We start from the raw sequence: 17,587 nt of genomic DNA on the forward strand, positions 1-17,587 counted from the left end.
ACGCTCTTACGTCATATCAAATTAAATACCGAGAGCCTACTGCGTATATATGTATATAGCAAGTCTCTCTTTTTTCATTAAAAGTAGGATATATTCAAGTGTCCCTAAAGCCAGTAGTTGCACAGTAATTTTACTGAATGGTTTTTTGCCATAAATCATTACTTTTTCTTAATTCTGGCCATCCATCAAACTTCGTGTCGCATGGGGTATGGTAAGGAAAATGAAATTCATGTTATAAAGTATTTTCTCACCTTCTAAGAAGATTACAGATGTAGTTAATTATAAGATGTAGAATATTTTGAGCAGTTCAAAGTTTAAGAGTTATAGAAAGAAATTAGTTAGCAAATTACTCATTGGGAAAACGTTATTTGTCCTTTCGTGCTTGCTGGACTAATGCAGTTTCCGCGCAGCATGGATACATATTTACACAGTATAGATAATTAAAAAGAGTACTTAGACAAAGCTAGAACGTCCAGTATTCATGCGCAAACCTATAAAATACGTTATTGTATAGGTACATATTGGTGTTAAGGAACTTCTAAGCTAAGACGTTAAAGCAGTCCACACGACTGTTACGAAGTTCACAAACGACATTATTGCTGAACGTGAAATCCATACGCGATATAATTAGTCACTTGATAAAATTCATGTTACGTATGTGGGTCATTTTTACAAGCAGTGAACAGAAACTTCGCGCCCACTACCTGGCCAATTGCCGGTCGTTGCACCTATTTTGAATTTGGTAAAGAAGCGCGAAGAATATTCAATCACAACGCATTAGATAGTAAGAAGTTGAAAAATAAAGAACAAGCACCCTCTAGACGTGTTTGTCAGAAAGTATTTACACTGTTTTTAAACCCGAAAAAACCCCAACCCAAGAAATTTAATTATATTAATAAACATTACAAAATACTCATTTAGTTCAAGGTTGCAAAAAATATATTATAAAAAATAATGGTATACTTTTGTGGTGTTGTTTTATCTATAAGTGCACGGTTTCAATATTTTTAAATTCAATGTTATCCATATTTCACGTAAGTTATGTGGTTTAAATGGAGAAGTGTTCGAATCTTGAATCGACGGACACTGGTCTGAGTCTCGTCATGGAATGCTTATGTCATACAATTTAAGTGGGAATCATGGAATTCGATAATGAAAATATATATTTCAGCTAGCCTTTTGTCCTTGATAGCAAAAAGAGCTTTCCGGCCATTCCATATGAAAAGTAGCTGGATTGGTGGTATCAATAATAACGTTTTCGAACTCCATAGGTTCCTACATGATAAAACATTTTACCAGTTCAAGTCGCTCCTTCATTGCGGGGGATCCTCCGTTGCATTTCTTGTCTTCAGATGCCTTCAGTTATTGTTAACTGCTTAGGTTTAGCATCGCCCCCTTTTGAAATAATTTCCACCGTTTAAACTGTCATAACTGCTGTAATAAGGACATCCTTATCCACGGAGCATCGTTGTTTTTCGCCTTTCTTTTCTGTGTAATACAGCTCATTTTAATTTGCTATTTTTAGTGCACGCTTGAATGCCCATTTAATAGGTCTCTGCATAAAAATTATTATTTTTACCACTTTATTCAGTGTTTACGTCACAACGTATCGTAGGAACTTCATTCTCTAAACAGTGTTGTAGATGAAAGTATGACAAGATGCGTTTGTTTATCGCGTAAGGTACGCTAGATCATTCATTTGCATAGATAGTTTTCAAGTCAGCGAGTGCTGTCCTAGCTAACGTTTGTCCAATCTAAGTTAGAGCTCCGTTGACGTTCGTAAGACCGTTTATTGAGCACTTCGCGGAGTGCGCGAATTCGTTAGATTCTGAATGCCTTGAGTTTACTGGCAGTCATCACAATCAACACTGAGTACTTAGCTAAGACTGCAAAATATGTGTGAATTATGGGATTTGTGAAAATTGAGCTATACATGGCTCATAAAAATATTTCAAGTTTTGCGGGTATAGAAGACGCATATTGTACGGTCAAACACTCGTTCTTTAACTTTTGTACATACGTAGCTTTAGTTTAAAAGTAGAAACTAGCGGAAATAGTTCAATCGGGGATCTCGATTTATATAATGCAGAAATTAAGATATGTGTTAAACCAGCAATAACCACACGTTGGTTTCAGGAGCAACAGAGGACATTGGCTCAGCTAATGTACACGTTAACTCTACGTAGGTTGATTCGTCCATAAATTTAACCCGCTAAATTTAAACTCGGCAGAAAGTAAGAGAGATTAGCGGTGTTACAGATATGGGTTTCTTCGGTTAGATACCGTGTATAATTGAATGTGACCTTTTCATAGGATCAATCGTAGCCTATTCGGGTGATGACCAAAAAGTGTGACGAAGCATAAAGCCCGAATTGGCTTATTATCATGGAGTCCGCTGACAAAAAGTACTTTCGCTTTACGAAAACTGCTTTCAGCATGTTTTTTTAGTAATTGAAACAAACAAACAGAGCTGGTTCGAAGTGAATCAAATAAAAGGAAAATTTGCATATATTTGAAAACCCTGCTCAAACTAAAATTACGTGGGGGTTATGAACGAAACGAAATGGGGAAAATGGTGGACAGTTTTCTTGGCACAAGATTCGACACACTAAATTTAATTAGGCAAGACAACAAGCCAGTCAACCTGTAATGAATGAACAGCAAGTACCCACAGGCGTTCATCCAGTGTAGCTATCAGTGAGTTATTGTGTTGATCAATCGAATATTTTCTAACTAGGGCAAAGCAAAAATCTATGCTGATCCTGTGTGTTGCATCTATCGATATGGTTAGAGCTATCTAAATGTTCAAGTTATTTGAAGCGTAGATAATTTTTAGAGGGGTTTTGCATTTTATTACTACTACAAAATGGCGTTTCTACAAAATAGGAAAAAAGAAGGACAACCCCTTTTGCATGTTACACTTCAAACGATTTTATTTACAGAACAGCTTTTACTGTCAATAAATAGAGACTTTACAATCTAACAATATACAGTAGTTACCGTTTCTGTAGAAGTACTGCGCTTGTTCTCGAGACTATCAGTCGCACCGGATAACTAGCATTCGTTGTAACTGCTTGAACTTAATGTAATTGAGCAATTGAGTGGTGTTATTCTATAAACTTGTTCTTCTAATTATCATGAGTAGAAAAATCAGTTTGTGCAAACATAGCCATTAACAATCGTCTGCTGTATCTATCCATTCGAATTCTAATGACGACTGTGACCTCTAGAGTAAGACTCTTGAGGATAATACTTCTTTCCGTCTGCTATGTGTTTACATTTCGACGGGTTTGGTCGTTGAGCCATTTTAAGTGAATTGTGGCATAATTTGCTCAGCATTCTGGTTTAGCTTCTTACGAACCGCATTGAATCACTATTCTAAACTGGAAATATGTTATATTATTATCTATATATCAATGCTATTATATCATTATAGTTCAAACACAGCGAAAATGGTCCCTTTAAACCCCTCGGAATTACTATTATTACTGGTGTCTAAGCTTAGTCTTTTGATTAAGTTCTGTTCCTTTCTTTTAGGTATGAGCATATTCTGGCTTTTCAATCTACTTCCGAATGGAAAAAATCCAGTAAGATTTACCGACGCACGTCGCCGGATTGCACTTTGGTGCGAATAGCCGGCTCGAACTCGATCGATCGACCACCTACGCAGGGTATACCGCAATAATCCTGATACGTGTTCATCATTAGAATGAAGCGTCAAAATAATTGCCCGGAAGCGACGGGTGCTTCTCTTGTCTGCAGTATATGGCGCGATCATAAACTAATAGATACCAGCTAGAACAAAATGAACATTTTAAAAGAACAAGTTATTGGAGAGATTAACAGTCGTACTTTGTAAATTTCGGGAATTAGCGGGATTGCGTAAGAAGTTGCGCCAGCATTGGCGCACGTTGCCCACGTCGAGAACGCACATTGTCTGGAATGGTTCAGTTAATGACTTTAGTATTGGCAAAATTAATTTCGGAAATAGGTAAACTACAATTTATCAACTGCTCGCAAAAGGTGTGACAAATATGGAGTTTCATGTTTCCAAGAAGGAAATATATGTGTAGAAATTCTCTGTAGAATCAAAACGCTATATGGATTTGAAATCTGTGAAGATTTTCGTGCTACGATGGGGGCATATAAACCTACTAGTCTTCATTTTCCATCTGCGGGCTTCACTTGCCATATGCTTTTAAAGAGTGGAGCATCTAGGCACATTAATAATGGGAAAACGATTCAACACATCAAAACCGTGACCGTCTAAATGGCTAGCTTAACAGCGTTGTCCTAATACCAGGTAGCATTCCTTTCTACCAAACGAAACGAGATAAATATAATGGTTTTGAGTAATAGTATGAAATAAGGGGAAGATATGTTTGCTTTTTTGCCATCTTAGCACATGGTTTAGTACGACTACATGTATCAGTCCAGGACAACATGTATCTATATATCCAACCTATAATATGCTTCGTATATGCATATATACCCTCTCTGCGTTTCGAGTTTTACGTCCGGCATCGCCATTGCGTATTCTATTAGACATATGTACACTAAACCACTGGAAATAATCAATACCGTTGCGAACCTGCTTCATTTACCATACAAATGAGTAGGATTACCATACTAAATGACAGGACAATAGTTTAAAGTAAATATCATCGGCTTGGGTTAGGTAGCTAGCATAGATTTTTCTTTTCTACGTTAGGTTTAATACAATTAATTATCATATTATGAGTGCAGCATATGTGTACATGTGATCCGGGCAACTGGTATGTGAACGAGATATATCTAAGATGTCTGTGAAAAGCTAGTCTTTAAATCAGGCACTCAGAGAAAAGCATCTTTTTTAGCAGTTTCTATATAAACACTTATATACGACCTGTGTTGTGCTGCTGCCAATAAATGCTAAGGTCTAACCTTTGCGACTTTAAAATAATTAATAGTTTTTTTGGTAATATTATTGTAGTATGTATCAATAAAAGTAGGGCGAACCCATGTTTCTTTCGCCGTAAAATGTTCAAGACAAAAGTTACATTTTACTAATGTCCTATCAGAATGCGACACAGATTAACTTATAATAATCTTTTTACAACATTTTAATTTCATCAATATGTCTATGTTTCTTATAGACGTTGTCAATCTAAGTCGATATTTTGTGGTACACAGGAATTAATGACGTGTTGTTCCTGTTCAGCTTCCCCAGATAAAGAGACCACCTGAATACGATACCCCCTGGAGCTCCTTTATCCTTCACTAATTTCATCCGCTATTATATCAGTGGCGCCAGTTCGACTTACCAATCTATTATCGATGATGGACGATAATCTTGTGCGTCGGCCCGTCATTATCACTTTGGATGAGTTAGAGACAAGTCAACAGTTACTATGTTACCACATCAGTGCAACTGTGAAGCGTTTGGATGACTCAATCGGGACCTCGTCGCAACCTGGCGCCGGCATTTCTCGGCCGTTTCATCGGGAGTAGCAGCAGCAGGACGTGACTCGACGGCTGCGGTAATAAGAAACGATAACATTATCACCGGCACCACCACCATGGTCATCATTGAGTCATCATCAAGGCGGCTCTATATGCTTGCACTTGCCCCTTCGTCTTGCCTGAAAGGAAAAGTGGAAGGGGAGGTTTATATAGGACAAGTTAGCGTCTGAGTCACACAACAACGTGGTAACAGGACTACATGTCAAGCTGCTGGTAACTGATACGCGACACTAGTTCATGATGTTCTTGGCACATGCACTTAACGAAAACTCGTCACTTTATGCATATCGGATGTACACGAATTTTGCCCTACATAAATGCGGTTGCGTTATACATGGAATGATACATAAACATATATTAATACGTCCATAGAATGACGAGTCAGGAAGGTTTGTAGAATTTAATATTCATAATCTATATCTATTTTTACAGTGCGCGTAAAATTTTCAGATTTTTTATCATTATTATTTATGACCGTGGACCTGTAAGTCAAGGTAAGCTACCAGGCGGAAAAGGCGTAAACATATCGTACTTTATAAATTCTTATGAAAATCCTCAGATGCTATCAAGCGCTTTAAAGCTTGCGGCAAAATAATCTACTATAATATCTAGTCCGCATAAAAAGCAAATGATTGTTAAAGCATTCTGGACTTGACGCCCAAGGTATTCGGCGCGGTAGCGTGGGACCTGCAACCATTAAAAGCCAGTTGTCCGTTCGGTTCTAGACGTGGGCCATCGTATTTTGTCGATGCCATCGTCTGACAATACTTCCAGACGGCATTTCCTCTCGCTTTTAAGTACGCTTAGAAACGAGGGATGGAAGGTATAGATAACATTGAAAACACAGCTTCTCGTCGAATTTTGTCGTCGAAATCTTGATGTACATTGGTTAGTGTACAGTCAGCTACAACAGAAAAACTGCTCTAGCTGTACTTCAGAGCGATAAGTTTCACGCTTCTCTTGTGAAATCTATAAGAGAACAATCTAGCATGAATACTGACTATGATATACACTAGCGTTGAACATAAGAATCGTTATAAAAGCCAGGAACGAGAATCATACGACTGCCCAGTTTAGCCACACGAATGTAGTTAGTTTTATAATATAATATATAATAATATTATAATAAATATAATATATAATAATTTTAGTATTTGTTTGTTTTCCGCAAACAAATCGCCAAGGCGAAAATTGTATTGGTAACCTAGTATAACATGGTATTCCTCGTAATCCAGAAGCATCAGCCAATGCGTATTGTACTCGAAGTACTGAATTATAGTTTTCGCACGTCCTAAATGTGTTGTATTAAGTATACCCTTGTGGGTGCATCCCTGCAGGAGATTTTTGATCTAGCAGCTTAGACGCAGATATCACTGTTTGTATTTAAAAAGGAAAACCGGTCGCGTCTTCTTCTATGCGCTGCATTTTGGAAATTGGTGAGAACTATAGATTTAAAAAAACGTATAAATCCTTCACAAATGGTTGTTTTTATTCAAAATAACAGAGGATTTTAGAATAATTCGTCAATTAAAACAGTGCAATTTGTTTTACGTGTTGCCGTTAAAAACCTAAGAATTCTTGAGTTTTCGGCATGCATATTGTTTCATGATTAAAGTTAATTTAACGGGTAAATATTTAAGTTTAATATATTCATAGACTATTGAGCCGTGGTATGTCCCTGGCCGAACTTGAAACCCGTCATAAAACAATACAGGACGGTTAAAGTGTAACTATGTAGGGGAGTCTTTGATTCGATGTTATCTTGTTGTACCGAAAATATAATTTTCATCATCATCAACGACGAAATATTTCGCCCTGCTACGTTATATTAAGCTGTAGGAGAAACTGACCACCAATGCTTTGACAATTTTCTTTAGCTCGCTAAAGGTCAAATGACTTTACATAATTCTCATATTTGATATATGTTTATATACATTATTTCTGCAGTCGAGTCATAACAACCAGTATAAATCAAGACGATTTTTGCCTGTCTGTACTGCAGGAAAACATGGCCATGGCTGGTTAAATTATACTAGCCATATCTGCGGGCGCACAGTTCTATACATCCATTCTAGCATCGTATTCCATAATATGTTACTGTATCTCACAATCGTATTGCTTATCACTGGCCCTGTTTTTCAATAGTTTTTTCTCGAAAAAGAAGATGTAAAACTTTACGACATATTTTTTAGCTGTATTTCGACCTTCGTTACTTACTTGATTAACCGTTCGGCCGTCGGGGAAGATGAAGGAATTCCTTAGACGATTAATGACTACTGCTCAGTTTGAAGATATCAAGCAGGTACTTTTAAAGAAGACATTTTCTTGAACATTTGAAAAGCCCGCCAGACAGTGTATGTGACGCGGGCACAGCTATAGAAATAACGTGCGTGAGATCCATCCCTATTGTAGCCTCGCGGTCTGACTTAGTTTAACAATTTTGCTGTAACCTTCATACACGCTGAAGTTTCCAATGAACAATTCACTACGACGCTGTAATCGATGAAAAATTAACACTGACAAACATTTGAAGTTGGCCTATCCTTAAGGAGAATTCCATTGTCTGCTTGAACACCGGCCGGGTTTGAATTCCCTAATTCCACGCCCCCTTCAACTATTCGTTCAACGAGAAAGTTAAGAGCTTCATCAACATTAACATCTTCTTTCGCTGAAGTAGGAAACCAGGCATCGATATTATTCTGCTTACAGAATCGGTCCAGATCGGGCCAATCGTCTGCAATATCACATTTGTTTGCCAGAAGCACTGTGGGCAAGCATGTCTTGTCGTCCGTCTTCTCCCGGAGATCCTCGCGCCATTTTACGATGGACTCGAGTGTAGCTGGCCGCGTCAAGTCATAGACGAAGACTGCTGCTGTCGCGTACTTATAGTAGACCCTCGTAAGCGAGCCAAACCTCTCGTGTCCTGCGATGTCCCATAGCTGTAGAGTAATCTGTTTATTGGGATGCCAACGAAGTCGCTTGATAAGGAAATCGACTCCAATGGTTATCTTGTAATTTTGCGAAAATATTCCATCTGTGTAGCGGCGTACGATCGCTGTTTTGCCAACGCCAAAATCACCGACAACTAACACCTGGAATAATATTTTCAGTCACAGACAAAACGAAGTATCAAGTCCATTTTGTTCGGGCGAACCTTTACAAGCTGCGTTTTACAAACAAATTAAAATTTGGAAGGTTGAAAAGTGATTCTAGTCCTAGGACTATGAATCCTATTTTTACAAATACATTATAGGTTGCTCTTTGTGAGTCGGCTAATACCTGAGCGCCGTATGGTCAACAGCTCATAGGAAGTAATATGATAAATATCTTAGAGGATAGAATTGTCTATTTGCTCGGCTGACTTCTAGCATATAATTAAAAAACCACAGATTATCCTACATATACAAGTTATTTGCGTCGCAAGTGTTATTTTATAGAAATATATCGAAAACCATTAGAGTCTTCACTTACAACATAAATAGAATATGTAAGAGAAACATTGACAGAGGGAATAATGCCTTTCCCCACTGAAGCCACCAGTCTTTTGTTCAAAAGGTTTTTCGCGTTCCCTTTACCAGGCCGCTCAGGCGTCTCAGACTAGCTGACTGAGTCCAAACATAGTTTCATACATTTAGCAATAATAGGAAACAATACAGATACCTTGAACAGGAAGTCCTGATCGTATTGTACAATAGGCTGCTGCTGCGTTTGCTCCATCGTGCTGTGCTTGGCACCCTCGTTCGGGGAAAGTCTCCTAGGCCCTCTCTTAAGAAGACTGGCAACTAGCAGTAATAGTGTTACCTGTTTTGTTAATCATCACCATCCGCTGGTCACGTCAATCTGATCAAAAGGCAACTCATTCACTGCTGGTAGTGGATAGCTGATGCTAATACTTCTCGTGCAGTGCTCCAGAAACCGATACAAACAGATCGCTGCATTTTTCTTGCTACACAAATTTCCTGACTCGAACTTAATTCTCACACACACACACACACACACGCGCACGCACACACACACATACACCCACACACACACACACAAAAACAAATGGATGTTGACACACGATGTTGACTACAGCATAGGACAGACGGCCGAATTGCCGATGTCAGTAACCCGAGTATGGCCGCACTATTGGACAGACCTAAAATCCCTCGACCCTAAGCCGAGTGTTGAATAGAAGAAGATTATTTACGTTTGAGTAATCGCTTACATCGTGGAGCACAAATACTTATCGGAATTATGATGGTGAAACAAATTATGGAACACCAGGCTCAGAAAACAAAAACCTCAAAGTCGAACGGCCACAAGTAATAATAACGTATCATCTTCTTTCGTCTAATTTTGCGATTGCTGCGTTGCTCACGAACGAATTCGCTCTGTGGATCAGCGACGTACCACAATAGCGGACGCCTGCATACCCGACACTCTCGACGACGACCACCGGCTAAGGTAACAGGTGGCGATTATACTGCAGGTGTCGACTAGAAAATGAACATTAGGTTGTAGCTTTTTTCTTTTAACGACAATAGTAAGCGTAACCGTACTATTGCGACCTTCCGCTGGCAGCGATGTACTGTATTCGCTTGGTTCCGCTTCCGTAACCAGTCGTTTGCACATTCATTCACTGTCGTCGTAGACTGCCGCCGCGCTGCTGTCTGTGCCGGCGATAATGACGACGTCGATGACCACCGTTTCGCCGCTGCCTTCGCTGTTACCGTCGCTACTGCTGCGGCTACTCTTAGCGGCGGTAGCGATGCTGTGGCTGCTGGCGTCGCTGGCGCCTTCGTGACGTCACCGTTACCGTGCTTGCGGTGGTCGCTGTTGTGCGGTGCTGTTGAGAGCGTACGGCTGACGGAATAATGGCAAACAGGCGAAGATGATAAAGGCAGAGAAGCAGGAAAGCGCTGGCGGGAACACGTAGCTCATTGCGCTTATTTGACATGCATCGAAGCAGGACAATGACACAGTCCTATGAGCAGCAACGACGGAAAGTTGTCCGAAGTGGAAAAGAAACTCGAAAACTGGAGAGATACAAGAGAGAATAAAAAAAGGCGATCGAGGGACCGAGAAGAACCGAAACAGCTAGAAAGTGCAGATGAAATAGGGTACCGTCGTACCTAGGGACCACATAATGGCCTAACGAGTTACGGACAACGAGCAGACGAACAACCGACCGTATAGATTCATGATACAAATTATGTCCGCCAACTTACCCCATTTTTTTCACGTCTCATTCGTTTTTTTCGCTTGTGTTCCATAGCTATGCCTTCTGTTCTGTGCCCTTATGATGCCCAGGAGATGGAAAGAAATTGCTGTCAACTTATGTCTACCACCAATTGAATATTTTAAAAAGCCTCAGAAACATGAATGGTTATCGACGATGCGGTGAATACGTTAGCGTTACAGTACTTTTCGCCAAAGTTTGTCATGCAAAAACGCGAGATACCAAGTAAAAATAGGGTAGGACATATACGGGCCATATTTTTCAGTATCCCTCTTATCTTTTTCTGTTAAATAATCGATAGGCCAGATATTATAGATGAGTCGTTGTAGAAGCCTAGTCTGTTAGGCAGGACGAATTTGCAAAACTTCAGAAAAGGACGAATTCTTGGCGCGAAGGTTTGCCAGACTTCTTGTAGCAATAACTAATTTGAAAAAAGAGTGGTTTTTTAATAACAAAATTAATCTTCTATAAAAAGACCTTTGAACTAGATCGTTAAAGATCGGCTATGAGTGGTGCTATTAATCAGTTTTTACTATCATTTGCTGCAACGCAACGTCATTACCTGCGTAAGCGTTAGATGTGTTCTAGTACTGGCTGCATCCTCGTTCAGCGGTGCGGTGGGCGCCTTTGTCGTGACCTAATCAAGGTCCAGGTTAGCAGATCTCGATATACTAGCGCATTGAAATGTAGAGATAATTAGGTTTTTTGTGCCACAATCTAGCCTAAAAAACCTGCTCCAGTTAACAGTAAGTTGTCTAATACAGTTTTCAACCATATGAACTTACCAAAATGTGGATCTCGATTACGACGAATTCAAAAGTTGCCTCTTATCACATCTTTTTTCTGATAGAGTTTATTTCCTTACGGCTTACCTGACACGCCGGTTGAATGGAAGAACGCTCCTCTTATTCTTAGAAATTTTCCGCATCTTCTGCAATGAGCTTTACTTTCCATTAGACAATGCAACGAATTTTTATTTTGAAGATGACTGCCATTCTTCTGCAAATTTTAATAAAGTAAAACCAAGTACGATCTAGATTTTAGTAGCTGACCTTACTGTATAGGTGTTTCTTTCAATGCCTTAAGCTACTTCGATTATGCGAAAAAAGTCCACAGAATCATTTCTTTGTTATAGCATCAAAGATCTTCCCTCGCCTGGCCGGTTTAGCCGGAGTGGATATGTTATCTGATGTTTCCCACAGATTCATGAAACGGCATGGTATCAAAAAAAAACCAGCAGCGTTGAAATCCGAATCAGCGATAGCCGCGTGTTCATGGTCACTGTGGCAACAGATTTAAAAATATGCACATCAGCCACCTAGATCACTACGTTCTATCACACTACACCGATAGTGAATAGGGTAATTTTGAGATTGACGATAATTAATTTCATTTTATAGCGATTATACGGTACGCTTTTCATAAAAATTCATACGTAATTGGTATTAACCGTCAACACCTTTGGGTCCTCCACAAGTGTCCTTGATTTCATCGTCTCACAACAACCTATTGGCACATGCCTGATTTTTTTCGACCTATTAACTTCGACAGTCAAAGTTTCCGAACCGGTTATTTTACAATGGCGTCGTTTGGCTAGATAATGCACATCTTTTTAAGCACGTTGCCATGGTAACCATGAGCGTGTGGAAGCGTGAAATCCCTGACCGAAATTTCATCGTTGTCAATTTATCATCATAGTATATGATTGTTATCATGCCGATCTGTTGGTGAAACCCCAGATGACATGTCTTCAAAGACCCACTGCGGCTCGACCCTCCAGAGGGGGCAAATCTTTGACGCTATATCGAGGAGGTGATTCCGAAGATTTGTTCGCACATAAAGAGCAGCCGTAAAAGTTTAAAAGATAAAGCAAAACAATCAATTCGTAATTATTATTTGCCGAGCAAAGTTTTATTCCGCAGGTGACAATGCAGCACTGCGTATTAAAGACTACGTGGCCCACCGGTAAGTGTCTTTTATCACTCACAGTTTTTGAGCTACCTATCACAGAATAGAGAAATGATTAATATAATAATATATAGACTGTTTAATCCGTGTACCATTTTTTTTATTTCTTTTGAACCGAATTAATAGGATGAAGCACTTCTAATAGGATTTTGAGGCGTGTTTGCAACGTTGTCAGTATAGTAGTCTCTAGAAAATTGATGGTCCTCAGATTAGTAGCGAAATCGTTTTGATATAAACTGCAATGGTAATGATTATTACAAGCTAGAAGCTGATAATAATAGGTGTTTCGAGTTTTAAAATTATAGCTGCGCATTAGTTTATGCAAACTGCTGCATAAGTTGCACCAGAATGAGGCAGAACGTACTGGTTCACGTCCCGTCCATCATTAGCTGAACCTTCTGAAGAAGTTTCTCATTGAGAAATTCCAAAGGTTGAACAAAGTTTTATACCTACATCGAATTCAATGAAAGATTATAAAGTATGTGGTTTTATCGATTTTTTTTTGTATAAAATTTTTCAGCAATGGTTATATATACTATATTCTGGGGAGTACTACTTTCAACCGAAAGATATTTTAGGCCAGGATTCTATTTTGACCAAATATTTCTTCCGCATTCGCAGTTCGTCTGTAAGTGCTAAAACTCTTAGTTAAACCACTACTAGCACATAAGTTGTGGGTCAGTGCAGCTGCGTCTGTTGAATTCATTAGTTGTAAAAATAACTTGATAATAAATGGCTAACCCAGGACACGAAGATTGCCTTTTCGTTACTGCTAAAACTCCTGCAGATCGCAGCAAGTGTACAAGCCTATTGAGAGAAACAAAATGATTTGAAGCTTACGAAGCTGATGAAAAAAAAAACTAAGAGATTATGTTTTTGCGAAATTAAGCAAGTCATGGAGGTGAGAAGAAACTATAACTATAACTAAAGATCTTAGGTTATTCATAGCTTATAACAACTAATAACCTATCCAAGTTATGACTTTCTATGATGCCCTTAAAGGGCTCTGTAGGCTTTCGCCAACAAAATTTCAACACCGAACCGTTTTTGGCGGGTAAATCTCCCAGCACTAGGATGGGTCGACGCTAAATGTGCCGCGCATGTCTTAGGACATGTCGGAGCCAAGCGACGCGGACGATTTCGGCTACTAACCAAGCGGTCAAAAAGATCAGTTCAAGATATAATTAAATCAGACGAGGCACATACTTCTTAAAGTTTTCATTAAAATATTTAATATATGCAAATCTTATGTTACAAGTATACTTCTTGTCAAGGTTCGATTGTTGTTTAACCAAGCTGATCATACGCTATTTTAGTTGTTCAATATTAGCGGCGTCAAATAGAGCTTCGATAAAAATATTTCTATTACGTTATTGTTTACCATTAAGAACACAAGCCAAAAAATTATAAAATTAGGACGACTGATACAGATCATCACACTTCTGAAAGCTGGTAATTAGCGCTTAGTAGCAGCTACGCCATTGTATAATTTTTTGCCTTTTAGACCGAGGAAAAGGGTCAACAGCATGTTCTGACGCATCAGCAATTACTTCCTTACAGATCTTTTTCATTTCGGGACAGTTAGAATTTTTTTTCGTAGAGTGCTTTGGAATATACCTTATTAATCAGTAACTATCTTGAGCTGGAAAGAAAGCCGAATAGAAAAAGATGAGTTAAGCTTAAAAAATTTTTTAAACTAAAGTTTAACAATTAAAATTTGCCTATCGTAGTTAGTTAAAATATGTTAAGTGTAGATACTAACCTCTAACGTAATTCCTAAAAGCGCTGCCGAACGTGAAACTTGAAACGTTTAGGCATTGATTCCAAAATGACATATTTAACTTTCTGAAGGTTCTGGGTCTTCTCTATTTAAAAATGTACAACATAGAGGCAATCTGTGCCTATTCAAAACGTTTGATTTATACTGACGGACTCATAAACCCTGCTTATGAACTTTTATCAGTTGGTATGAGTCGATTAAGCTTTGCTTATTAAAGATTATGTCATAAGCCTCGCTAGTTCTTGGGTAAACTCCTTGAATATCTATCAGAATATATAATATTCGTAATTTCTAGCAAAAATAACGTATTCCTTGCATGTTGAAGAGGTTTCCAACTTATAAGAGGAGAAAATGAAAAAAGCTTATAGTACAGGAGCTGTTATGCGTGTGGGGGAATAAAAAAAAATTTGATAAGGGTAATGTTTTACGAACCCATTAGTAATAACCTGCGTCAGATTCGCATCTACACGAGTCATTTTAAATTTAGCGGAAACAGAACACAACGTTATTCATTTTAGAGTAGATTTCGAAGTGCTTCTTAAAATAATCTGGACCCAGCATAGTTCAAGCTCATGGTGGCCAATCTTGCAGGTACTCTACGCCTATTTAGAAAGCTATTTTGGAAAGGAGTTGAAAGCTACCTAATATAATGCAAGATCAACCCGTTTACTGCCAGCCTATTTCATTAATTGAATTATCACTTGATCTTAAAAAACTCTTCTACATTCAATCTAGGGTCTATTTATTTGGCATTTTCAGTTTTTTATATACACAACATATATACAATTTGGTCTCACGAAACTTACAGAAACATCTACTCTACGCTCGAAGTGTTTCAAAGTGTTCGATTAAAAGTTCCAACTATCAATAGAAGTGTCAGACTCTCAGGAAAGGAGCTCGCGTTCGAAACGATTGCTACAATAACGACTCAGACGAGATCACAGCTCGCTTCCGTAATCCCATACTTGATTGCCATACTACCCCCGGGGCGCACCGGTGGTCATTCAGTCACCATCATCAGCATTATCGCCGTCGTCATCAATCATAGAGTTCCTTCTTATTCTCCTAATGCACTACAAAAGAAGCTATTTGTCATGTTGCTATATCAATCCAGAACATTTAGTAAGTATCACAGATCTCTTTGGTTTCTTCGATCTTATTTACTGGAACTGAGTGTTTTCGGCGTCACCTCCAAATGCGCCGGCGAAGGCCGATGCATCGAACTGCTGCACCTGGCCTCCTTGGGCTGCCTGAGCGCCGGCAGCTTCGAAGCCCTGGAATCCTTGGAAATCCTGACCACCAGCAGCGTTCTGGGCACCGAAGGCAGCACCAGCATCAGCCCCAAACGCCGATGAGTCGAACTGAGGTGCGTCTCCACCGGCCACTAGAGGATACGAGAAGAGGGCAAAGTTAAGCGATGTTTGCATTTCTTTCATCTACAAACTGAAGTTAACCTCGTTAAAGGATAACTACTTTAAATGCAACGACATGAAATGCCTGTACGTAATTAATTAACTGCCGAGGTGTACTCGTATTTTCACTAAAGATCTGCAAGAACACCTATCGATCAATCGTACTACAATAGTGGAGATTCCCTTGAAATTCACTTGCAAATGTTCGCGATGCGGGGCAACGTTGCGACTCCTTTTTTTTTGCGGCCAGACCTTATTTGGCTTGTGTGACTGTATCTAGCAGAGAATTAGTATAGAGAAAAGGGAACAGATCTGCAGGCAATAAAAGGTATTAGCTAAAACGGTGCATCGGTTTCGCGTATGTTGTGACAACGCTGATGCCCTTCGCTGTTTAATCTTGTTGGTCGCCATGTGTTGTCAAAGACGTTGTCATCCAATCGCGAGAGCTCACACTGACCTTGCTGTCCGAAGGCGGAAAAGTCGGTTCCGTCAAACTGCGCAAAGGCCACGGCGGCAACGGCAGCAAAGAGAACAACCTGGAGGGCGTTCATGTTGTTCGACTGGGTTGATAGACTGTCGTACTTGACTTGTCAAAGAAGAGCTAGCTAATGTCCACCCTAAACCGGCAGGACCGCTTATATACCATCGGCAACTGGCAAAGCGATACACAGCAAACATAGGAGGCAGCGCAGAAGCCCCTAGCAGTCCCTCGCCGGGACGGCTGACGCTGACGCCGGACACCAAACACCACCAGCCAGGGCTTGGCCTTAGCGGAGCTGTCAAGCCCCAGATCGTTACAGCTGACGCCTGTTCTGCTAGCCCAGATCGCTTCAGTAGGACTAGCGGTAGCAGCAGCAGCGGGATGAGTCAAGACAGTCGCCGCTGCAACCGTATCTGAAAACAGCAGCAGCAGTGACAACGCCGAAAGCAAGGAAAGGAACAACATCAACAAGCGACCCTACTATCATCGCCACGACCATCATCAACGCCGCCGCTGCCGCACTATAGCGTCAGGGGGTGGATGGCCGAGCAGTGGCGTCTGCAGACAGTCATCGGGAGCAAGGAGGGCCAGCTGGGCATCGGAGGGTTGAGTGGTGAGAGTGGCTGCGATAATGCGAGAAAAAAGATGTAAAGCAAATATAAGAAGAAATCGGAAAAGAGAAGGCATCTTGGCATCGCGTCATCATGTCCACATTGTGTGAAAGCTACTTGCTGTGCACGAGCAAGCATTTGCTGCGTTCTGTAATAATAACCACACACTAACCACAAGGCGAATCAGCCCCTAACAATAGGCAGACCGAACAGACAACTGCAATGGCGGTGGCTGCAGCATCATTAATGGCAAGGGACTAAATAGGCTGCTAACACAGCCCCGCAGTGTTGGGTGGACACCGGCCAGTCGACAGATCCTGTCAATAGTCGTCGATCGACAATGATGAAGACACCGATGAGAATGATAGAAAAAACGGCAAAAGACAGACAAAAAGAGACGCTTGCATAGGATGCCACAGCACCCCATAAAGTAGTGGGCACGGGCGAAAGCCATTGCTGCCTTTTTCTTCTTCTAATGCTCATTCGCTTGTCCGCCCGCCTGCCTGTCGCTATTGACGCTGGACAGTTTCTTAGTAGACGTTTGTCAGACAGAACTGTAGCAAGTAGCACTGCACGTAACTAGCTACTATCCGTTACTTGGGGCCTCGA

General features: G+C 40.1%; 2 protein-coding genes and 1 long non-coding RNA gene across 3 annotated transcripts; 1 reads left to right on the forward strand and 2 right to left on the reverse strand.

Moving 5' to 3' along the window:
- Positions 1–2,906: 2,906 nt before the first annotated feature.
- LOC111261811 (ras-related protein Rab-32B) lies at positions 2,907–10,152 on the reverse strand. The gene is made up of 4 exons (XM_022835617.2): positions 9,163–10,152; positions 7,720–8,594; positions 5,304–5,621; positions 2,907–3,937 (listed from the first exon to the last, which is right to left on the reverse strand). The coding sequence occupies exons 1-2, from the start codon at positions 9,217–9,219 to the stop codon at positions 8,013–8,015; spliced, it is 639 nt and encodes a 212-aa protein (XP_022691352.1). The 5' UTR covers positions 9,220–10,152; the 3' UTR covers positions 2,907–3,937; positions 5,304–5,621; positions 7,720–8,012.
- A 158-nt stretch (positions 10,153–10,310) lies between these two features.
- On the forward strand, positions 10,311–13,981 carry LOC111261813 (uncharacterized). Its single transcript, XR_002681210.2, has 3 exons — positions 10,311–11,378; positions 12,649–12,691; positions 13,697–13,981. It is a non-coding gene; the product is annotated as an uncharacterized LOC111261813 (long non-coding RNA).
- Positions 13,982–15,199: 1,218 nt separating this feature from the next.
- On the reverse strand, positions 15,200–16,511 carry LOC111261812 (uncharacterized). The gene is made up of 2 exons (XM_022835618.2): positions 16,344–16,511; positions 15,200–15,858 (listed from the first exon to the last, which is right to left on the reverse strand). Exons 1-2 carry the CDS (start codon positions 16,435–16,437, stop codon positions 15,635–15,637), a joined length of 318 nt encoding a protein of 105 aa, XP_022691353.1. The 5' UTR covers positions 16,438–16,511; the 3' UTR covers positions 15,200–15,634.
- Positions 16,512–17,587: the final 1,076 nt, after the last annotated feature.

The sequence above is a fragment of the Varroa jacobsoni genome, unplaced genomic scaffold (assembly GCF_002532875.2).
Source record: "Varroa jacobsoni isolate VJ856 unplaced genomic scaffold, vjacob_1.0 scaffold_596, whole genome shotgun sequence".
Classification (NCBI taxonomy): domain Eukaryota; kingdom Metazoa; phylum Arthropoda; class Arachnida; order Mesostigmata; family Varroidae; genus Varroa; species Varroa jacobsoni.